The sequence below is a fragment of the Oncorhynchus mykiss genome, chromosome 5 (genome assembly GCF_057628025.1).
Source record: "Oncorhynchus mykiss isolate SJ-2025 chromosome 5, ASM5762802v1, whole genome shotgun sequence".
Classification (NCBI taxonomy): domain Eukaryota; kingdom Metazoa; phylum Chordata; class Actinopteri; order Salmoniformes; family Salmonidae; genus Oncorhynchus; species Oncorhynchus mykiss.
The window spans coordinates 97,372,557-97,397,410 of record NC_143026.1 but is presented as its reverse complement, the minus strand read 5'-3'; the positions used below and the strand labels follow the sequence as shown (position 1 = coordinate 97,397,410).

The 24,854-nt window shown below is 40.9% G+C and overlaps 1 protein-coding gene across 3 annotated transcripts; it reads right to left on the bottom strand.

Moving 5' to 3' along the window:
• Nucleotides 1-96: 96 nt before the first annotated feature.
• plcxd1.2 (phospholipase C, X domain containing 1, tandem duplicate 2) lies at nucleotides 97-24,212 on the bottom strand. 3 transcript variants are annotated; one of them, XM_036978959.2, is made up of 6 exons: nucleotides 23,771-24,212; nucleotides 21,842-21,978; nucleotides 12,761-12,889; nucleotides 12,375-12,530; nucleotides 11,650-11,833; nucleotides 97-3,042 (listed from the first exon to the last, which is right to left on the bottom strand). In XM_036978959.2, the coding sequence occupies exons 1-6, from the start codon at nucleotides 23,883-23,885 to the stop codon at nucleotides 2,765-2,767; spliced, it is 999 nt and encodes a 332-aa protein (XP_036834854.1). In that variant the 5' UTR covers nucleotides 23,886-24,212; the 3' UTR covers nucleotides 97-2,764. The 3 variants fall into 3 exon arrangements, with proteins under 3 accessions (XP_036834854.1, XP_036834856.1, XP_090092666.1); XM_036978961.2 differs by lacking the exon at nucleotides 12,375-12,530 and having other exon boundaries at nucleotides 23,771-24,193; XM_090236540.1 differs by lacking the exon at nucleotides 21,842-21,978 and having other exon boundaries at nucleotides 23,771-24,120.
• Nucleotides 24,213-24,854: the final 642 nt, after the last annotated feature.

Here is a 24,854-nt window from a genome sequence, read left to right as displayed (position 1 = left end):
AAGGGAGTATGGAGCACACTTGTTTGGTTCAGTTAGGCGAGTTTGGCCGAACTGAAGCATGCTGAAGCCTATACCAATAATCACTGTTACCGAGAGTTCCTGTTATAACATCCTTTTATTAGGGAACACACAAAAAGCTGTTTCACCAGAAAACCAAACTACTCTTGTTGTATGAATGATGAAATGTATTTAAATGTAAATATGTTAACAGGAAAGTGACATGGTATGACAGTATATTGATTAATTATTAACTGTCTATCATGTTTCACATCTCACCTGGGCTGGATCTGCTTGTTTCAGTGGAGAAACAATGCATGTGATCTCTTAAATTGAATATATCGTCACTGTAAAAAAAGTAGAATATTCCTGTACATATTTGAAAATCCATTGCATAGAAAAGGGAAAAACGGATGTCTGAATAAGAGGTAGCCTATTTAGTGGTTCTATTGGAATGACTTTTTGTGGGCTTTAATGACCCTCTAAAACAAAATATTGACCTGTACTGTAAGATTTATGTAACAGTTTTTCTGTTGAAAAACCCGTAGCATTGAAAGGGGAAAGGGCTTCAGGGAGAATTCATACCCCTCGCCTTACTCCACATGTTGTTGCAGCCTGAATAAAACAGTTATTAATTGTTTTTACCCATCTACACACAATACCCCAGAATGACAAACTGAAAACATGTTGTTTTTACCCATCTACACACAATACCCCAGAATGACAAACTGAAAACATGTTGTTTTTACCCATCTACACACAATACCCCAGAATGACAAACTGAAAACATGTTTTTTTGCAAATGTATTGAAAATGAAATACAGAAATATCTAATTTACATATGTTTTCACACCCCTGAATACATGTTAGAATCACCTTTGGCGGCGATTACAGCTGTGAGTCTTTCTGGGTCTCTAAGAGCTTTGCATACCTGGGTTGTACAATATTTGCACATTATTATTATTTTAATTGCTAGACAGCCATTTCAGTCTTGCCGTAGATTTTCCAGCTGATTTAAGTCCAAACTGTAACTGGGCCACTCAGGAACATGCAATGTTGTCTTGGTAATCAACTCCAGTCTATATTTGGCCTTGTGTTTTAGGTTATTCTGATGAAATGTGAATTAAATCTCCCAGTGTCTGTTGGAAAGCAGACTGAACCAGGTTTTCCTCTAGGATTTTGCCTGTGCTTAGCTCTATTCCCGTTTCTTTTCATCATAAAAAACTCCCTAGTCCTTGCCGATGGTAAGCACACCAATAACATGATGCAGCCACCACCATGCTTGACAATATGAAGAGTCGTACTCAGTGATGTGTTGGATTGGCCCAAAATATAACACCTTGTAGTCAGGACATAAAGATAATTTCTTTGCCAATTTTTTTTGCAGTTTTACTTTAGTGCCTTCTTTCAAACTGGATGCATGTTTTGGAATATAGTTTATTCTGTAAAGGTTTCCTTCTTTTCACTCTGTCATTTAGGTTAGTATTGTGGAATAACTACGATGCTGTTGATCCATCCTCAGTTTTCTCCTATCACAGCCATTAAACTCTGTAACTGTTTTAAAGTTACCATTGGCCTCATGGTGAAATCCTTGAGCGGTTTCCTTTCTCTCCGGCAACTGAGTTAGGAAGGACGCCTGTATCTTTGTAGTGACTGGGCTTATTGATACACCATCCAAAGTGTAACTAATAACTTCACCATGATCAAAGGGATATTCAATGTCTGCTTTTTTTTTAACCATCTACCAATAGGTGCTTTTCTTTGCAAGGCATTGTAAAACCGCCCTGGTCTTTGTGGTTGAATCTGTGTGAAATTCACTGCTCGACTGAGGGACCTTACAGATAATTGTATCTGTGGGGTACAGAGATGAGGTAGTCATTCAGAAATCATGTTAAACTATTATTGCACACAGAGTGAGTCCATGACACTAATTGTGTGACTTGTTAAGCACATTTTACTCCTGACATAACAAAAGGGTTGAATACTTATAGACTTAAGACATTTCAGCTTTTCATTTTTAATTAATTTCTAAAAACATAATACCACATCATGTCAAAGTGGAATTATGTGTAGGCCAGTGACACAAAATCTCAATGTAATCCATTTTAAATTCAGGCTGCAACAAAATGTGTAAAAAGTCAAGGGGTGTGAACCATTTCTGAAGTATCTAGGGCTTCTATTGGAATGACTTTCTGTGGTCTGTATGATTCCCAGTGAAACTAAATAATGGCTGGTTGTCCTCGGTCATAACTTTGCTGATGTAGCAGTTTTCTGTTCTCTTTGAATTACTTACTTTTGATGGAATTACTCCCTAAACCAGGTATTTTATTTCTCATCTGTAGGTCGGTCAGTCCTCCTCTCCTCTAAGAGTCCTCTCATCCATCCTCTCCTCTAAGATTCCTCTCATCCATCCTCTCCTCTAAGAGTCCTCTGATCCATCCTCTCCTCTAAGATTCCTCTCATCTATCATCTCCTCTAAGATTCCTCTCATCTATCCTCTCCTCTAAGAGTCCTCTGATCCATCCTCTCCTCTAAGATTCCTCTCATCTATCCTCTCCTCTAAGATTCCTCTCATCTATCCTCTCCTCTAAGAGTCCTCTCATCCATCCTCTCCTCTAAGATTCCTCTCATCCATCCTCTCCTCTAAGAGTCCTCTGATCCATCCTCTCCTCTAAGATTCCTCTCATCTATCCTCTCCTCTAAGATTCCTCTCATCTATCCTCTCCTCTAAGAGTCCTCTCATCTATCCTCTCCTCTAAGATTCCTCTCATCTATCCTCTCCTCTAAGAGTCCTCTCATCCATCCTCTGCTGCCGTAACAGTTTTCTATTGAGGTTGATGACCAGAGGACAGAAGGGGACAGGTCCTATAAAGTCTCCTGCTATGATGTTGAGGTTGTTAGGGTGTGGTCCAGGGACCTGTTCCTCCAGCCACGGCCTCAGCTCCTTCCAGTTAGCCAGAGTTAGGGTCTGCAGGGACTGACGGGGGTGCAGCGCGATGTAGGAGCGGTCAGCCGTCAGGTTCAGACCAGACACAAAGAAACCATCTGAACAAAACAAAACGTGGATTAAAGTTTAAGGGCTCTATTCAATCCGTATCGCGGAAGTTCAGCATTACAGCGTGATTGAAATGTAAAGATTAATGTTGTGTTAGTGGAGAACACACCAGCGACACAGATTGAGCCATACAGGACATCTCTGAACACACTGCCTTCACATCAAATGGATTTTATAAAGCCCTTTTTACAGAGGCAGTTCACAACAGTATCACTAGACATTGTCATGGTCCTCTTGATATGTTGCTATCTGAAGAGTAATAACATACAGTGTCATGTGAAAGTCTACACACCCCTTGCACAGTCGTAAGGCCTAGATTGAATCAGATCAAGCATTAACCGACGGTAGCAGACACACCTTGATCACGAAGCCACACCGTCCTACTCTCCTTAGAAGTTCAAAAGGAGGAAGTGTACGCTATATACAAATAATTAGGCTCAAATGTAAAAAATGATTTAAATACGGATTTCTAGAATCCTAATCGAGGTGTAGATTACATCTCCCATTCCAGTGTTCTAACTTGTCAACAAGGCTACATGGAATTTCTCTCCACGAAACTCTGTGCAGCCAATGGCAATGTCCGCTTTAGGTATAATCAAATCGTATTTGTCACACACGCCTTACAACAATGCAGTTTTAAGAAAAAAGAAAAAAAAAGGAATTGGCTTTTGGGGTGACCAGTGAGATATACCTGCTGGAGCGCGTGCTACGAGTGGGTGCTGCTATGGTGACCAGTGAGCTGAGATAAGGGGGGACTTTACCTAGCAGAGACTTGTAGATAACCCGTAGCCAGTGGGTTTGGCGACGAGTATGAAGCGAGGGCCAACCAACGAGAGCGTACAGGTCGCAGTATAGACTGGGTGTTACGGTACAGAGTCAATGTGGAGGCTCTATACAGGGGGTACTGGTACAGCTTGACGTGCGGTAGCAGAGAGAACAGTCTTTGACTGGGGTGGCTGGAGTCTGACCATTTCTAGGGCCTTCCTCTGACACCGCCTGGAATAGAGGTCCTGGATGGCAGTAATCTTAGCCCCAGTAATGTACTGGGCCGTACGCACTACCCTCTGTAGTGCCTTGCGGTCGGAGGCTGAGCAGTTGCCATACCAGGCAGTGATGCAACCGGTCAGGATTCTCTCGATGGTGCAGCTGTAGAACTTTTTGTGGATCTGAGGACCCAGTACTCTGGCTCCTGAGGGGGGACAGGTGTTGTCGTGCCCGCTTCACGACTGTCATGGTGTGCTTGGACCATGTTAGTTTGTTGGTGATGTGGACACCAAGGAACATGAAACTCTCAACCTGCTCCACTAGAAGAGAAGACTAATTGATCAGATATTAAAATATCTGAAAGTTATATTAGGAAAATTATAACTTTGATCTGAATATTTTCCTTGGTGCCCCGACTTCCTAGTTAATTACATTTACATGATTAAGTTAGTTTAATCACGTAATAATAATTACAGAGAATTTATTTGATAAAAATAAGTCTTCAGTTGAATGATGCCAAAGACACGACATACAGATGCTCCAGTCATATATTGTGCTCCTTCTCTGGTTCAGGCTGTTGAAGAGCTCCAGACTGCTTTTCAGTCACTGCAGGCCTCCCTTTATGGTCTCAAACCAGTCTTGAATGTAGAAAAAATAAATATGACCTTTACCAGAGCTAGAACTCTGCCAGAGAAGGTTTGCATTGTCACATCTGGTGGCTTATCCATTGAAAACGTGTCATCCTACAAATATCGAGGTATATGGTTGGATGCGAAGTTGTCCTTTAAAAGTTTACATGGATAATCTTATGAAGTTTGAATTGAACTCTGTTTATCATCAGCCTCCTCTGTCTTACAGAGACTGGAATCTGTTTACCATGCAGCCTCCTCTGTTTATCATCAGCCTCCTCTGTCTTACAGAGACTGGACACTGTTTATCATGCAGCCTCCTCTGTCTGACAGAGACTGGACTCTGTTTATCATCAGCCTCCTCTGTCTTACAGAGACTGGACTCTGTTTATCATCAGCCTCCTCTGTCTTACAGAGACTGGACTCTGTTAATCATGCAGCCTCCTCTGTCTAACAGAGACTGGACTCTGTTTATCATCAGCCTCCTCTGTCTTACAGAGTCTGGACTCTGTTTATCATGCAGACTCCTCTGTCTGACAGAGACTGGACTCTGTTCATCATGCATCCTTGCACTTTATTACAAATGCCAAGTCACTCACCCACCATTGCACATTGTACCAAATGGTAGATTGGACCTCACTTGATATGCGCAGAAAGCTACATGTGTCTACAAAGCCCTTTTGGGTAAACTCCCTCTGTAGTCTGGTCTCCTTCACCACCAGCAGTTACCCCGTCCCCAGGACATTCACAGTATTAGGCAAGACTGCCTTCTTGTCTTGTGCACCAGAGGCATGGAATAGTCTACAATCCATGTTTCATCTGGATGTGTTAGTGCCACTGAATTAATGTAAAATAGAGACTCTGTTACAGAGGAGTGTAAAATGCTTTTTTTTTGGGGCCGTATGATGTATGTTTTAATTCTGTAATGTATTGATTGTTGCTGCCTTCTTGGCCAGGTCTCCCTTGAAAAAGAGACTCTGGGTTTCAATGGGCTTTTCTTGGTTAAAAAAAAGGTTAAATAAAATTCAAAAAAACTGGTTACACCTCAACTGTTTTTACCACTACATCATTGGTTACACCTCAACTGTTTTTACCACTACATCACTGGTTACACCTCAACTGCAGAACAGTCAGAGGTCAAATCAAATGTTATTGGTCACATACACATGGCTAGCAGATGTTATTGGTCACATACACATGGCTAGCCGATGTTATTGGTCACATACACATGGCTAGCCGATGTTATTGGTCACATACACATGGCTAGCCGATGTTATTGGTCACATACACATGGCTAGCCGATGTTATTGGTCACATACACATGGCTAGCCGATGTTATTGGTCACATACACATGGCTAGCCGATGTTATTGGTCACATACACATGGCTAGCCGATGTTATTGGTCACATACACATGGCTAGCAGATGTTATTGGTCACATACACATGGCTAGCAGATGTTATTGGTCACATACACATAGCAAGCAGATGTTATTGGTCACATACACATAGCTAGCAGATGTTATTGGTCACATACACATGGCAAGCAGATGTTATTGGTCACATACACATGGCAAGCAGATGTTACTGGTCACATACACATGGCAGGCAGATGTGAGTGTAGTGAAATACTTCTAGATCTTACAGTGCAGCAGTATCTAACAGGTAATATCTAACAAATTCACAACAAAACCTAATATCTAAAAAATTCACAACAAAACCTAATATCTTCCAAATTCCACCATAAACCCTAATACACACAATCTAGTAAAGGAATGGGATGAGAAGTATAAAATATATGGACGAGCAGTGACAGAGCAGCTAAGATGCAATAGATAGTGAAGGATACAGTATATACATATGACATGAGTAATGTGAGCTATGTAAACATTCTTAATGTGGCATTATTACAGTGCCTAGTGTTCCATTTATTCAAGTGGCCAATTATTTCAAGTCTGTAGGTAGGCAGCCGCCTCTCTGTGCTAGTGTTGGCTGTTTAACAATCTGATGGCCTTGAGATAGAAGCTGTTTTTCAATCTCTCTGTCCCAGCTGTGATGCACCTGTACTGACCTCACCTTCTGGATGGAAGCGGGGTGAACAGGCAGTGGCTCAGGTGATTATTGTCCTTGATGATCTTTATGGCCTTCCTGTGACATTGGGTGCTGTAGGTGTCCTGGAGGGCATGTAGTTTGCCCCGGTGATGCGTTGTGCAGACCGCACCAGTGGCAGTGATACAGCCCGACAGGATGCTCTCAATTGTACACTTGTAAAAGTTACTGAAGGTTTTCGGTGACAAGCCAAATTTTTTCAGCCTCCTGAGGTTGAAGAGGCACTGTTGCGCCTTCTTCACCACACTGTGTGCGTGGACCATTTCAGTTTGTCAGTGATGTGTACACCGAGGAACTTAAAACTTTCCACCTTCTCCACTGCTGTCACGTCGATGTGGATGGGGGAGGGGGGGGGGGAGTCCACAATCATCTCTTTTGTTTCGCTGACTTTGAATGAGAGGTTATTTTCCTGGCACCATACTCGGAGGGCCCTCACCTCCTCCCTGTAGGCTGTCTCGTCATTGTTGGTAATCAAGCCTACCACTGTAGTGTCGTCTGCAAACTTGAATTGAGTTGGAGGCGTGCATGGCCACGCAGTCATGAGTGAACAGGGAGTACAGGAGAGGTCTGAGAACACACCCTTGTGGGGCCCCAGTGTTGAGGATCAGAGGAGTGGAGATGTTGTTTCCTACCTTCACCACCTGGGGGGCGGCCCATCAGGAAGTCCAGGACCCAGTTGCACAGGGCGGGGTCGAGACACAGGGTCTGAAGCTTAATGATGAGTTTGAAGGGTACGATGGTGTTGAATGCTAAGCTGTAGTCAATGAACAGCATTATCACATAGGTATTTATCTTGTCCAGATGGGATTGTGCAGTGTGATGGCGATTGGGGCCACCAGCAAATGGAATTGGGTCTAGGATATCTGGTAGGGTGGAGATGATATGATCCTTAACATCTCTCTCAAAGCACTTCATGATGTCAGAAGTGAGTGCAATGGGGCAATAGTCATTTCGTTCAGTTACCTTTGCTTTCTTGGGTAGAGGAACAATGGTGGCCATCTTGAAGCATGTGGGGACAGCAGACTGGGATAGGGATTGATTGAATATGTCCGTAAACACACCAGCCATCTGGTCTGCGCATGCTCTGAGGACGCGGCTAGGGATGTCGTCTGGGCCATCAGTCTTGCGAAGGTTAACACGCTTAAATGTCTTACTCACGTCGCCCACGGAGAAGGAGAGCCCACAGTCTTTGGTAGCGGGCCGTGTTGGTGGCACTGTTTTGTCCTTAAGCGCGCAAAGAAGTTTAATTTGTCTGGGAGCAAGACTTCAATGTCCGCGATGGAGCTGGTTTTCTTTTTGTAATCCGTGATTGTCTGTAGACCCTGCCACATACATCTTGTTTCTGAGACGTTGTATTGCGACTCCACTTTGTGTCTATAATGACACTTTGCTTGTTTGATTGCCTTGAGGAGGGAATAACTACACTGTTTGTATTCGGTCATGTTTCCAGTTGCCTTGCCATGATTAAATGCGGTGGTACGTGCTTTCGGTTTTGCGTGAATGCTGCCATCAATCCACGGTTTCTGGTTCGGGAAGGTTTTAATAGTCACAGTGGGTACAACATCTCCTATACACTTCCTTATAAACTCGCTCACGAGTTAGTGTATACGTCAATGTTATTGCCTGAGGCTACCCGGAACATATCCCAGTCCACATGATCGAAAGCAACCTTGAAGCGTGGAATCTGATTGGTCACACCAGCTTTGGATAGACCTAAGCATGGGCGCTTCCTGTTTTAGTTTATGCAACAGGAGGGGAGCAACAAGATGGAGTCATGGTCAGATTTGCCAAAAGGAGGGCCTTATATGCAGCACGGAAGTTAGAGTAGCAGTGGTCAAGTGCGTTTCTCGCTCGTGTACTGCAAATCCTGCACAGTTTCCTAAGGACTTGAAGCGAAGCTGGCACCTCTATTGGCGCCATCTTGATCTGCTTATAGGTCATGCTGAGAGTTGTGCCTCTGAAATCAAGCAATAGTTAATGTACGTTTCATCTGGTTACTTGACTTTAACATTAATCTGAGGACTGATATTTATCTAATTAACTAAAATATGTTTAATTGTTAAATTCATCATGTAACAATGAACTCATTAGGATCTGGGGCACCACGAGAGTGGTTCTTTAAAGAGTTACCATCTCCCGAATTTACCTATCACATCTATAAACAGTCAATTTAATCATAACCTCGTATCATATTACCATTCTGAACAGTCGTAACATTGCATCTGCAAAAACCCGAGCCTTACTTTATTCAGTACTACAGAAATTGGTTGAATTATTATTTACTAGCTAATTAAATGGGAACACAGGATAAACACACATACTACACCGATATTGACTGGAGACATAATACGCTGAAAAAGGGTCCCTAGCGGAATGACAACATGGATGCTTGTTAAAGAAGAGATGGAGAGAGGGGGACAGAGACACTTAACGTTGCCACATTCAGAAACTACTCTACCCTACATTAACCATATACTTTGCACATGAACCACCGCCCGCTTTGAGCAAGAAATCATGTATGTATTTACGTGAAATGCCTGGTTTCGCCGGAGATCTCACGGTGAACGGGGCAGCCTTAGAAAGGGATTTGGGCCTTTTCGCGGCACGCTTGTAAGGTTCCGATTATCCAAAATAGTTCCAACAACTGTTGTCCTTCTTTGTTGTTGTCCGGTATCTGGTGACTTGTCGTGTAGTACTGAACAGAACTACAGAGTCGATTTTCCATTTTCTGGTCCAATGTGTTTTTTTCTAAACCCATCATTTATACCTTTTGCTCGAAAGGGGCGGTTCCGGCAGGCCGACACGCTCCCTGACCTCACTCAGGGCGGTGATTAGTCATTGTGCAAAGTTCTGTAAAACAATTATCTTAAAACTTCTCAAATCACATCCCTCTCTTAACAAAAACAAAAAATTACAAACAAAAAGGACATTAGTGTTCTATAGATCGCCTCTGACCATTCCCCCCCGTTCTACGTTACAGATGTTCCACTATTCACTTTTGAGCGTGTTAAGAGTTTCAGCAGGAAAAAGGTCTGTTGAGACAAAGCACATTCCTTTGGTGAATTTGGATAGTACAGGCCTGGATCTTCTCCCCTGATTTACAACAGGATGTGGTTGTTAATCCCAACTAGTTCTTTCCTTCCCCCTCTACATTCATTGCAAACCTGATCTGACCTATTTGGATTCTCGTGGACAGTCATGACACATGGTAGGTGTTTTTCTAACCTCAAAGTGTGATAACCAGTTCATATAACATATGGGTTTGTGCTCTATGGAAGTGTCCATACTCTATTTGCTATGCAAATGTCAGCTAAAGCATATCTGATTGAATACAGCCCTAAATGTAAAATAAAATCATACTGATCTACACAACCTAAAAAAATGAATGAAGATATGTTGTTTGCGTATGTCTTCCCACCCCAGAGCGAAGATTGATGGAAGCGTCTTTGTCAACCATTACAGATGTGATCAATAACTCTTAGGGCAACATATTGTACATCCATTGTTTTTTTTCTCAGTAAATTTGGTCAGGAGTTATTGGTGGACAGCAATATTCAAACCATTCAGAAACACATTGTGAAAATCCATTCTGGTGTCTGTCATACATTTTTTTGTAATTGTCCCACTGAAAAATACAACACTATTGCAGGGTTAGGTTTACAGAAGACTACGGCGGGTTTTCATTTAGGTTTTTACCTGGGCTTTGCACCTTCTATATTTATTCTAATCGTGACAAACTCCCCAGTCCCCGTCAGTGAAAAGCATACCCATAACATGATGCTGCCACCACAATAAATACCCATGACATGATGCTGACACCACAATAAATACCTATAACATGAAGCTGCCACCACAATAAATACCCATAACATGAAGCTGCCACCACAATAAATACCCATAACATGATGCTGCCACCACAATAAATACCCATAACATGAAGCTGACACCACAATAAATACCCATAACATGAAGCTGACACCACAATAAATACCCATAACATGAAGCTGACACCACAATAAATACCCATAACATGAAGCTGACACCACAATAAATACCCATAACATGATGCTGACGCCACAATAAATACCCATAACATGATGCTGACGCCACAATAAATACCCATAACATGAAGCTGACACCACAATAAATACCCATAACATGATGCTGCCACCACAATAAATACCCATAACATGAAGCTGACACCACAATAAATACCCATAACATGAAGCTGACACCACAATAAATACCCATAACATGAAGCTGACACCACAATAAATACCCATAACATGAAGCTGACACCACAATAAATACCCATAACATGATGCTGACGCCACAATAAATACCCATAACATGAAGCTGACACCACAATAAATACCCATAACATGAAGCTGACACCACAATAAATACCCATAACATGAAGCTGACACCACAATAAATACCCATAACATGAAGCTGAAACCACAATAAATACCCATAACATGATGCTGACGCCACAATAAATACCCATAACATGAAGCTGAAACCACAAAACTTGAGTTGTGCGAAGTTGGTTGAAGCTTATTCAAACCAGGTTCACAGCTGTAATGGCTGCTAAAGGCTCTTCCACCAAGTATTATCACTTGGGGTGTGAAGACATACCCTAACCCTACACAATTAAGACATCTTCATTTTTGATTAATTTGAAAAATGTTCAAATCAGAAATGTGGAGTAGGTTGTGTAGATCTGTAGGAAAAATATATGATTTAATCCCAAAAAATTATTAAATTAGAAGACGGCAAAATGTGAAGACTGTGCAAGGGGTGTTTAGACTAGGCACTGTAACATGTCTGAACCTCAAAGTCCTTTATTACTTTTAGTCTAGGGCTTTTCACATACCTGGGCGTCCCATGTCTTTCTGCCAGTCCAGATAGCTGACCACCCCGCTGGCCGTGTATTGGTTGGCCCACCAGTACGGTATACCTGGCCACAGAGCCTGGTGTCGTGCTGCTGACTGGTCATCATACGACAGCAGTACCTGGTAACCCAATGCCCACAGACCACGCAGGGTCACCACTGTCTCCTGGAGGGAAAGACAGAAGAACAAGTAGCCTCTGTTATCGGCTGTCCATATGGCACCCAATTCCCTGTATAGTGCACAACTTCAGCCCTGGGCAGAGAAAGGAAAGCATCCTAGTGATTTGTGTAGGTAGCATTGGGCAGCTAGTGATTTGTGTAGGTAGCATTGGGCAGCTAGTGATTTGTGTAGGTAGTATTGGGCAGCTAGTGATTTGTGTAGGTAGTATTGGGCAGCTAGTGATTTGTGTAGGTAGCATTGGGCAGCTAGTGATTTGTGTAGGTAGCATTGGGCAGCTGGTGATTTGTGTAGGTAGCATTGGGCAGCTAGTGATTTGTGTAGGTAGTATTGGGCAGCTAGTGAAGCCTTCTCTCATGCTGAACATTAACTAAACATCTAATTCAATTTACTGAAGAAATACAGTATTTTCAGTAAAGCAATCCAATTCGATAGAGACCTACTGGTAATGCTTAGCAAAAATGTTGTATATGTATCAATCTTTTCAGCTATTGACATTGACTACAGTTATAGAAATAACAAAGCTTACCTTGCGAGGACAGAGTTTAGACCCAAAGATTTTCTTCAGTGAGAAAATTAAATGTTCATGTAGTTTGTCGTTGAGTCCTTCAAAGTGACTGCATGCTAGGATAACAACCTCCCTGGAGTGAGACTCCAACCACGAGGCTACGGCCCTCAGAGTTTCCTGTACAGCCACCAGTCAGGAAATATTAAATATATGAGAAATGATCCTCCCAATATTGCGTATTCTTTTTAGAGAGCTCTTCTTGGCCATTGTGCTCTCTCTCTCTCTCTCCTGTTTCTACTTGGTCTTTGGGGCTTAGGCTGGGTAACTATAAAGCTCTTTGTAACAACTGACGATGTAGTAAAAAAAATGTCTAATTAATAGTTAGGCATAGTATTCCTTCTACTCACCACCACTGTCAGATGAGTGTAAATGACGTGTGTAAAATACAGTTCGTTGGACGGGTCGTACGGTTTGTGGGCGATTCGGAGGTCGAAGTATCGAATCCCCTCTGATAGCTGCTCCACAATACCTTTTTCCTGTTTGAAGGGCAAAAACAAACAAAACATTATTTAAATAAATAACTTTCCTGAATTCAGTTCTCGGTTTTATTTTTATTTGTTTATGATTTGTTTCTGTTTTTTACTCTCAATTATTACAATTATTGATATAGAAACACTGAAAATTGGTTTTCAGGGTCCACGTCAAAGCTTACAGTGCTTTCAGGAAAGTTTTCAGACCCCTCGACTTTTTCCACATTTTGTTACATTACAGCCTTATTCTAAAATAGATTACATTTTTTCTTCTTCAGCAATCTACACACAATACCCCATAATGACAAAGTGAAAAAGGTTAAGAAATTGAAGTAAATGTGTATTAAAAAAACAAAATTTACATAAGTATTCAGACTCTTTTCTATGAGACTCAATATTGAGCTCAGGTGCATCCTGTTTCCATTGATCATCCTTGAGATGTTTCTACAACTTGATTGGAGTCCATCTGTGGTAAATTCAACAGATTGGACATGATTTGGGAAGGCACACACCTGAATAAAAGGTCCCACAGTTGACAGTGCATGTCAGAGCAAAAACAAAGCCATGAGGTCGAAGGAATTGTCTGTAGAGCTCCGAGACAGGATTGTGTCGAGGCACAGATCTGGGGAAGGGTACCAAAATATTCTGCAGCATTGAAGGTCCCCAAGAACACAGTGGGCTCCATCATTCTTAACTGGAAGTTTGGAACCACCAAGATTCTTCCTAGAGCTGGCTGCCTGGCCAAACTGAGCAATCGGGGGAGAAGGGCCTTGGTCAGGGAAGTGAAGTGACCAAGAACCCGATGGTCACGCTGACAGAACTCTAGAGTTTCTCTGTGGAGATGGGAGAACCTTCCAGAAGGACAACCATCTTTGCAGCACTCCACCAATCAGGCCTTAATGGTAGAGTGGCCAGACAGAAGCCGCCACTCAGTAAAAAGGCACATGACAGCCCGCTTGGAGTTTACCAAAAGGCACCTAAAGACTCTGACCATGAGAAACAAGATTCTCTGATCTAATAAAAACTTGTTGGCCTGAATGCCAAGTGTTACGTACGGAGGAAACCTGGCAACATCCCTACGGTGAAGCATAGTGGTGTCAGCATCATGATGTGGGGATGTTTTTCAGCTGCAGGACTGGGAGATGCGTTAGCCCCCGCAGGGCTGCCGGCCCAGCATCCCTTGCCACAGAGCTGGCTGCAGTGTTTACGGACATATTTAATATTCCGTGTTTACGGACATATACTTATGTAAATGTGATATTTCAGTTTATTTTTAATACATTTGCTACAATTTCTAAAAACAGTTTTTGCTTTATCATTATGAAGTACTGTGTGAAGATTGATGAGGGAAAAAAACAATTGAATCAATTTCAGAATAAGGCTGTAACATAACAAAATGTGGAAGAAGTCAAGGGGTCTGAATACTTTCCAAATGCACTGAACATCACACCAGAAGACAATTATTTAGGTCTGGGGGAAAAAATATTTAGATGTTTTTGTGTAATTCCCCTTTAATTGTGCATTTAGCAAGAGAGGAGACTATGTCGGTCTAGCAATGTTTCTGCCGTTAAAGGTCAGACTGTCAAACGTTCGCCAGACTACAGTACTTAGCACCTGTGGGCAGTCAATCTCTTTTGTGTTCACACAGCAAAGACCTCGTCAGCCACACAGCCTTGTTAAAATACTCCAAACCAGAAGGTGGCAGTAACGTTGTTTGACAATATCTGTGTCTTTTACTTATGGTCTAGATTCCCAGCTATCTGCACCAATGTTGTTATTTTGTTGATGCAAGCCTAGGGCTGTTGCATGACCGTATTACCGCCACACCGGCAGTCATGACCGTTTAGTCACTGTAATTAGGCTTTTCCAAGCTCTGATGCTACTGATGGTCATTAGTAACCACCAAACTTGCTTACTGCATGGTACTCAGCACTTTATTGTCCCTCTAATCACTCTGACATCAATGCAAATGTAATGGAAAATCTAATCAAACACTTCATGAGAGCCCATGAGCTCATGTTGCTCAACATTTCTATAGGCTATGCATAAGAAAACAGAGTGATGGCCTCTATTAAAAAGAGGAGGATCCTACCAGCTTTCTATAGGCTAGGCCTACTATATTTATTTCTCAACTTTCCTAATATTAAGCACATTGCTTATATTTACAACAAGAGTATAGCCTACTTGGCTGGCATGTAAATAAACCACGGGGAAAAGCGTCTTCTCTTCGCTATTTAAGTGCATAGATTATATTTTTTCCGCTACCCGTTTCAATACAGGTGCATGATAATGGTCCATTCTAAATCAAAACAAATTTCACACATACAATATTTAGTGTATGTAAAGACAAGATTAAATCAAGAATAGTCTGATGAGTGACAACATAAGCCTATAACTTGTAGCCTAGCCCGTAGGCCTATATGTTTTAATAAGGTTAGTATCACACCCCATGTAGTCTAGCCCATAGGCCTATATGTTTTAATAAGGTTAGTATCACACCCCATGTAGTCTAGCCCATAGGCCTATATGTTTTAATAAGGTTAGTATCACACCTCATGTAGCCTAGCCCGTAGGCCTATATGTTTTAATAAGGTTAGTATCACACCTCATGTAGCCTAGCCAGTAGGCCTATATGTTTTAATTAGGGTTGTATCACACCTCATGTAGCCTAGCCAGTAGGCCTATATGTTTTAATAAGGTTTGTATCACACCTCATGTAGTCTAGCCCATAGGCCTTATGTTTTAATAAGGTTAGTATCACACCTCATGTAGACTAGCCCATAAGCCTATATGTTTTAATAAGGTTAGTATCACACCTCATGTAGACTAGCCCATAAGCCTATATGTTTTAATAAGGTTAGTATCACACCTCATGTAGACTAGCCCATAGGCCTATATGTTTTAATAAGGTTTGTATTACAACTAAAGGCCAAATAACTTTTTTAAATGAAGCACATTAATCCGCTTTACAAGGGGTGTAGAGCCTAACTGGCATACATACGCAGAGCGTGAGGTTCCAGTTTGGGGAAGATCATTGTCACCATAAAAATCCACCTTTATAATAAAAGCATTACATGCATAATTGCATTCGTGGTCATTTTTGATAATGTTTTTTTCCGCTAATTGGTGCTAATAGCCTACTACCATGGGCGCATTATTGCGCTTATAATGTGAAGAAGTAGCATAACAGTTCAACATTTTAAGCTAAATCTTCTGATCTGTTGCGTTAGCCACATTGCATAAAACATGTTTTTTGATGGTAGTGGTTGTATTAATTTGGGATCTATCCCTCAACTGTCCTAGACTATGTTTATTTGATTATGATTTGATTATTTATTTCTCGCACAGAATGTTGACTTTTATACTATGGGGTATAGTAGATTGACATAGGCTAGTGCTTTTGCTGTACGTTAGGCCTACTCATCTTGTTGGCTGACGAAAAGTAATCTATGTGGACAGTTCTTCCAATATCTTCAATATGCACCTCGGAATTGGATAAAGACACGTGCAGTTGCATCCCCGATGTGTCCGTCTTCACTTGTAGCCTGTGAGAAAGACCCGATCACATGATGGAGCGCGCAGCACTCAGGGAGAAGGGCACAACGGCCACTGGCCGACAAACGGCATGGATTTTTTTTAGGGCACATTACGACCACACAAAGGGGATGCTGCAGTGAAATTCTAGGCATTATCAAGTGCTTGTGAATGAGAGACTGATGAAGTGTGTACAGCCTGCGCAGAAAACAAAGCAGAGCTCATGCCTTTCAAGTGACTTTTTTCAAATCATCATTAGTCTCATCATGCAGCCTTAGAATGTATTAAACATCAAAATGTTTATAGCCCAACATGTGTAGAACAACTAAAGTTACATTAATAACTCTACATGAAGCTTATAGGAGGACCTGTTCCTTTGTTAACCACTCAACACAGAGTGGCTACAGCTGCACACTCCCTCAAATCTTTTGGAGAAAATATCCTTTCTATTTTATTCAGCTTTGTTCAATTGTGTTCTTCATACTATAAAATAATATCAAATAATTCCAAGGAATTCTAAGTAAATCATGTCTGCTAAATAAACAAGTGTAGCCCACAGCCATATGGCATAACCAGATCAGGACCTAACATGAGGACAACTCAGAGTATGCTATTCTGTTCTTCTGAAATAAACTACATTTTCTTCATATCATGTTTCTTTAGACCTGTCTAAAATAAATAATGGATTTATTGTGATGGTGTAGGTAGACTATATTACATGGATTTATTGTGACGGTGTAGGTAGACCACATTACATGGATTTATTGTGACGGTGTAGGTAGACCACATTACATGGATTTATTGTGACGGTGTAGGTAGACTACATTACATGGATTTATTGTGACGGTGTAGGTAGACCACATTACATGGATTTATTGTGATGGTGTAGGTAGACCACATTACATGGATTTATTGTGACGGTGTAGGTAGACTACATTACATGGATTTATTGTGACGGTGTAGGTAGACTACATTACATGGATTTATTGTGACGGTGTAGGTAGACTATATTACATGGATTTATTGTGACGGTGTAGGTAGACTACATTACATGGATTTATTGTGATGGTGTAGACTATATTACATGGATTTATTAGACTTTTTAAAATGTGGATGTTCCAAAGGACTGCATCAGTGGCTTGTAGGCCACAGCCCTATACATGTCAGATGGCCACAGCTAGGTAACTACCAAGCAAGATGACGAAGAAACAATTGAATTCACTTATTGCCAATGCCAAATGTTTAAACTAGCTAGCATAACATATCTAACTAGCTAAGTACACTGCACTAACTTGGCAGCTAACACTAGCTAACGTTGTCTGACGGAGATGTGGACAAATTTTTATAGAAAGTTAGCAAAAATAGATAAGATCTTGCTACCACGGAAAGGAAAATACCTGTCTATTGGTGGAAAAATCACCCTGATTAACTCTTTAGTCATATCATAGTTTACCTATTTGCTTATGGTTTTGCCTACACCTTTTGATCTGCTTTTTAAATGATATGAACAAAAAATATTCAAGTTAATTTGGAACGGCAAACCAGACTAAATTAAACGGGCCTATTTATATAATGAATATGAATTTGGAGGGCAGAAATTGTTAAATATTAAAGCATTAGACCTCTCACTAAAGGCATCAGTCATTCAAAAGTTATACATAACTCCAAACTGGTTCTCTAGTAAATTGGTAGCAATGTCTCATCCTATGTTCAAGTATGGCCTTTTCCCTTTATTCAGATTACAATCTCTCCCTTTACTCAGATTACAACCTCTCCCTTTACTCAGATTACAACCTCTCCCTTTACTCAGATTACAACCTCTCCCTTTACTCAGATTACAACCTCTCCCTGTATTCAGATTACAACCTCTCCCTGTATTCAGATTACAACCTCTCCCTTTACTCAGATTACAACCTCTCCCTTTACTCAGATTACAACCTCTCCCTTTACTCAGATTACAACCTCTCCCTTTACTCAGATTACAACCTCTCCCTTTATTCAGATTACAACCTCTCCCTTTATTCAGATTACAACCTCTCCCTTTATTCAGGTTACAACCTCTCCCTTTATTCAGGTTACAACCTCTCCCTTTACTCAGATTACAACCTCTCCCTTTACTCAGATTACAACCTCTCCCTTTACTCAGATTACAACCTCTCCCTTTACTCAGATTACAACCTCTCCCTTTACTCAGATTACAACCTCTCCCTTTACTCAGATTACAACCTCTCCCTTTACTCAGATTACAACCTCTCCCTTTACTCAGATTACAACCTCTCCCTTTACTCAGATTACAACCTCTCCCTTTACTCAGATTACAACCTCTCCCTTTACTCAGATTACAACCTCTCCCTTTACTCAGGTTACAACCTCTCCCTTTACTCAGGTTACAACCTCTCCCTTTACTCAGGTTACAACCTCTCCCTTTACTCAGGTTACAACCTCTCCCTTTACTCAGGTTACAACCTCTCCCTTTACTCAGGTTACAACCTCTCCCTTTACTCAGGTTACAACCTCTCCCTTTACTCAGGTTACAACCTCTCCCTTTACTCAGGTTACAACCTCTCCCTTTACTCAGGTTACAACCTCTCCCTTTACTCAGGTTACAACCTCTCCCTTTACTCAGGTTACAACCTCTCCCTTTACTCAGGTTACAACCTCTCCCTTTACTCAGGTTACAACCTCTCACTATATTCAGGTTACAACCTCTCACTATATTCAGGTTACAACCTCTCACTATATTCAGGTTACAACCTCTCACTATATTCAGGTTACAACCTCTCACTATATTCAGGTTACAACCTCTCCCTTTACTCAGATTACAACCTCTCCCTTTATTCAGATTACAACCTCTCCCTTTATTCAGATTACAACCTCTCCCTTTATTCAGATTACAACCTCTCCCTTTATTCAGATTACAACCTCCCCCTTTACTCAGATTACAACCTCTCCCTTTACTCAGATTACAACCTCTCCCTTTACTCAGATTACAACCTCTCCCTTTACTCAGATTACAACCTCTCCCTTTATTCAGATTACAACCTCTCCCTTTACTCAGATTACAACCTCTCCCTTTACTCAGATTACAACCTCTCCCTTTATTCAGATTACAACCTCTCCCTTTATTCAGATTACAACCTCTCCCTTTACTCAGATTACAACCTCTCCCTTTACTCAGATTACACCTGCTCACTTTCGGTTGTTTGAAAAGGAAATAATCTCCAAAATATCGTTATTTTTTAAACTAGCCTTAGAAAGCTGGTTGCAATTTCAGTTTAATCCACCTGAAAAGACAGAACAAATAATACAACAAATATTGTGGTTAAACTCAAATATACTAATTGATTTAAAAAAATGAATTTTCTGAAGAAATGTTTAAGAAAGGTATAATTTTTGTGAATGATACAAATAGGACTGGTGGAGTTGTCACACATGCAGCTAACACCGACATGGAAATGCCTGCTCTACCCAAAATTACAACCAACTAATTGCAGCATTACCACAAAAATGGAAGAGGCAAGTAGAAGGGGAAAAAAGTAAGGAACTTGCATGTCGGCCCTGCACTAAATGGTTAAAGAAGGGTGTGAAAAATAAAAACATATACCAATTTCATTTAAGGACCAAAAAACTGACAGCTGTGCCATATAAATTGCAAAATAGTTGTGAAGAGATTTGCGATGTACCCATTCCATGGCACATGGTTTATGAATTGATACGCCAAACACCTGAATCAAAACTTCTCATTTTTACATTTAAATTACTATACAAAATTCTTGCAACTAATAGAATGTTATATATATGGGAGATACAATCTTCCCAGCTCTGCAGATTTTGCTGTGAGGAGCCAGAGTCATTTATTTTGGTATTGTCCGTATGTAGCTCGTTTTTGGTCACAGGTCCAGGAATGGCTGAAGAATTGCAACATTTGCCTAGAAATAACACTGCAGACAGCAATACTGGGTGATTTGAAAAGCCATAGTCAATCAATCAATAATATAATTATTTTAGCAAAAAATATATTTTTAATGTACAATCTGTAGAAGCTATGAGAATAGAAAGGTTCAGTACTTTTGTGAAGCATCACAGCACAGTTGAAAAATGTATGGCAAATAGAAATCCAAAATGGATGGTGTTGAGAGATAGATGGGAGGGGTTGAATGGAGCTGAAGGGTGGGACTAATAAGATAACCAATGTAAAACATATGGGGTCTGTCAAATGTATATAGGTTCAGAACTTTTGTGAAATAGCACAGTTACAAATAGAAATTTAACTGGAGGGACATCAGAAATAGAGGAAGAACTAAAAACAAACAAAATATAACTATTGTAAAATAGATTGTGTCTGTAAAACGTGTATAGTATGTATAAACTGAAGGTAGAAGCCTAAGTGTCATTGTTAATTAGTTTACTCCAATTGGGGGAGGGGTGGTAGGGTTTGGGGAATAATAAAGGTATATTCTAAAAAAATTTATGTATATAATGATGTATGCATGGTTTACTGGAAGCCTAGTCTTCATAATGATGTATGCATGGTTTACTGGAATCCTAGTCTTCATAATGATGTATGCATGGTTTACTGGAAGCCTAGTCTTCATAATGATGTATGCATGGTTTACTGGAATCCTAGTCTTCATAATGATGTATGCATGGTTTACTGGAAGCCTAGTCTTCATAATGATGTATGCATGGTTTACTGGAAGCCTAGTCTTCATAATGATGTATGCATGGTTTACTGGAATCCTAGTCTTCATAATGATGTATGCATGGTTTACTGGAATCTTAGTCTTCATAATGATGTATGCATGGTTTACTGGAATCCTAGTCTTCATAATGATGTAAGCATGGTTTACTGGAATCCTAGTCTTCATAATGATATATGCATGGTTTACTGGAATCCTATGCTTGAGAAGACAGACAGGCAGGCTGTGTCATAGATACTTTAAGTGATGAACCACCATCGCGTGAGAAGTTTGGCTGAGAGAGGAAGTGAGAACACTGCCACCACAACTCTGTGGCAACCTACTGCCTAACAACCTGTCTGTCTCAACCAACCCCATATCTCACACTTGACCTGACCCGCTTATCCTGTGGCACACGGTTCAACTTCCTGTGACTCCAACTCAACCTGTTATTCTAATCTGTACCAAAATTATATTAGGCCAGAGTCCAGTTGTTGCATGATTCCAAAATTGTTATCCATTTGCATCAGTTTTAATGTAGGCCTTTTATTTTGAAGGCAAACCACCGATTCCACTATTGTTGCTCAAGCTAACGCTATTCACAATACAACCGTCCATTTTGGTCTCCGACAAGAAGATGGCTATAGCGTTCATACTATGCTCACCCTACCTAGCCATTAGTCGTCTATTCAAAGCCTCCGGGCAAACCAGTTTTTTTTACAACAGGTATTAGCAGGCCCTGTACCTGCGTGGTAGACCACCTGTAGATAGCAGGTCTGGTGAGGCAGTAGAAGAGACCATCCAGGAGTCTAAAGGTGTCAGACTCAGAGCGGATCAGAGGAGAGTTGATGTCCAGGGAGTAGCTCATAGCATCATGACTTCCTAAATAGGGATGAATGAAAGATTTGTTTACAGAACTAAAGACAGTTTCAGGTTGGATATTTGATCGATATTCGCGCTTTCAAACCTCAATAGCTTTCAAACCTCAATAGCTTTCAAACCTCAATAGCTTTCAAACCTCAATAGCTTTCAAACCACTTGAGCCACAGACTCCAAATAAGTGTCATGATGTTGGGGAAACTGTGCACAACATTGCACAGGTCTTATTTTCACAATTTGGACATTCATTCGCTTTGAAAAAGCTGATAAACATGTGGAAATGTGAGCAGCATTTTGTATTCCTAGTTGAATTAGTTAGGGAGTGTAAACAAAGAACAAACTTTTTTTATATTTGAATTTCATTTAGCTCCTTGGTCATGTGACCTATTGATCTCACACAAGGTTCAGAATGTCCAATCACTGGGCCGACACATTGCACACCCTTTAGTTAGTCCATTTTTATCTCATTAGCGCCTTGGTCATGTGACCTACTGACCTCAAACTACTTTCAGAATGTCCGGAGACGGGCGTCGCAAAAGCTTCTAGTGTGGTAACGCGACCGATCTCAGAGAAGCTGGCAGGAGCCCCGGGGAGAGTTCTCTTTTCTTTGTGAAGGGCGCCCTGGAATGGGTTCGCCCCGAGGGACCCAAGCCCTGGAAAGCTTTGCGGTTTCGGCGGTGTCTGGTGAGCTCTCGCTGGCCCTTGAAAATCCTGGGGAGAGGGTGTAAATCTTGTGCCGGGCCGTACCCATATCCGCAGCAGGTCTCCAAGGTGAACAGCCTCTGGCAGGTGGGGAGTTTGACTGGGGTCTTACCTGTCAAACGGTAACGCAGGTGTCCTAAGGCGAGCTCAGGGAGGACAGAAACTTTTCGTGGAGCAGAAGGGCAAAAGCTCGCTTGATCTTGATTTTCAGTATGAATACAGACCGTGAAAGCGGAGCCTCATTATGAACCTTGTTTAAGTCCAGTAGGTCACATGACCAACTAGCTATTGAAATTAGAATGTTTACAAAATTAATGTAAAATTGTGTGAGTTTAATGGGCAAACTAAAGGGTGTGCAATGTAGAAGGGTAGTCAGTGGGCATTCTGAACCTTGTTTGACGTCAGTAGGTCACATGACCAAGGAGCTATTGAAATTATAAACATTGAAAAACAGAAGATGAATGTAAAATTGTGAGATGAAAATGGACAAACTAAAGGCTGTGCAATGTAGAAGGGTAGTCAGTGGACATTCTGAACCTTGTTTTAAGTCAGTAGGTCACATGACCAAGGTGCTATTGAAATTAAAAAATGTAAATAAATAATTTAAAATAGTGTGAGATGTGAATCGACAAAAAAAGTGCGTGCAATGTGTGTCTATCCCATCGGGTTAGCTAGAACCCGTTTTGAACGTTTTAGGAGTAATGGTTAAAGAGCTATTGAAATTGGAAGAATTTGACTTGTCACTATGTTGATGGTCCCTAACTGCTGTTGGTGGATTTAAGGAAAATTACAGGCAATATCCAACCTGAATCTGTCTTTACCTCGGTAATTAGTTTTGTAAAGAAATTGTAATTGTAATGATGGTTATATACTTGTAAGAATGGTTATATAATTGTAAATTGTAGGGATGGTTATATAATCATGATTAGGCTACAGAATGAAAATAATGTCTCTTTAGGCAAATTAGTTTGGCTACTGAAGATTAGAGAGCCTATCGCAATTGGCCACCTGTCAACGTGAAGAAGAGAGGATTGTGGACGTTTAATGAATTAATTTAAACATGTACAGTCTGCATGCAGTTGAATAAAGTTACCTGGTATGGCGAGACTTGAAAGAGGCACATCCCACAGCTCCTCTGGCAAATTTGTCATCCAGTCCTCATTATTCTGGTTATCCTCATCAGAATACATTGCAACTTCCGTGGACATTCATTCGTGTCAGTGCTCTGTCTCCCGAAGTTCCCACTGACATGCACAAGTCGAAACCCAGTGGTTTCTACTCATGACACCACTTCATTGCAAATAATTCCCATCGGTTCCTCTATCAGTTCCAGACAGAAACTCTCAAACCGAAATAGTGACACCTCTATAAAAGCGAACAACAATGTGGGAATATCACCCAAGTTTGCATTTCCTGGTTTCGCTATTGTGTTTACGCTCGACCGTTTAAAAAAATGCCTTTACTTATTATGACTGACTCTGGATCAACTGTCGCTAGCATTGCTTTAAAAATGAGCGTTGATCCAAACAACAACTGGCTCTAGATCAGTTACTAAGAGGTCGTCAGTACTCATGTTGCTCCGCCTCTGTCACCCCAGAGAATGTCTAAAAAGTTATTTCCCACAAAATTGCGAAATAATTGTAATTTCAAATCATCAACACACATAGGGATTGATTTATGCGAGTATTGATAATTTCACTTTTTCATTCAACAGTATTGTGGGTACAAATATTCCTGTAGTAGCTTCCTTTTTATCACACATAATACATTTAGGTCTATAAAATGTGGGATCCATAAATTGGTCTGATACAATCACGCTCAAGTTCAGTTAATGTCATCAGTCATATCTGTTATTTACACAGACAGTAATACTATCCCAAGAGAACAAAATTACCTTAAGAATTAGAATACTGTAGCAATCCTTGCTATGAGTCAAGTTACAATTTCCACCACGCGGGTTAATCTTATTGGCGCAATGTGTAGGATGTTTGCCGTTCACGCCAGCGACCCAGGTTCTCAACCGCTCCATTCATAATGTTCGAACATTTCAGAAAAGCTCAAATCAAGTATAAACTTAAGTTGCAAATTAGATGCATTATTTGCTTTGAACCTGAGGTGTCCTGAAATTGTTTCGCCTGTTCAGAGGAGGAAAGCAGTCCCAGTAGAAACAATGTTAA

What these genes read in the sequence shown, in the direction of transcription:
- plcxd1.2 (XM_036978959.2), bottom strand. Translation starts at nt 23,885, where the DNA reads ATGTCCACGGAAGTTGCAATGTATTCTGATGAGGATAACCAGAATAAT. An exon ending in CTAAACTCTGTCCTCGCAAG is followed by an intron (nt 11,834 to 12,374) that starts GTAAGCTTTGTT and finishes CTTTCCCTCCAG; the next exon opens with GAGACAGTGGTGACCCTGCG. An exon ending in GAAAGACATGGGACGCCCAG is followed by an intron (nt 3,043 to 11,649) that starts GTATGTGAAAAG and finishes TGTTTTGTTCAG; the next exon opens with ATGGTTTCTTTGTGTCTGGT.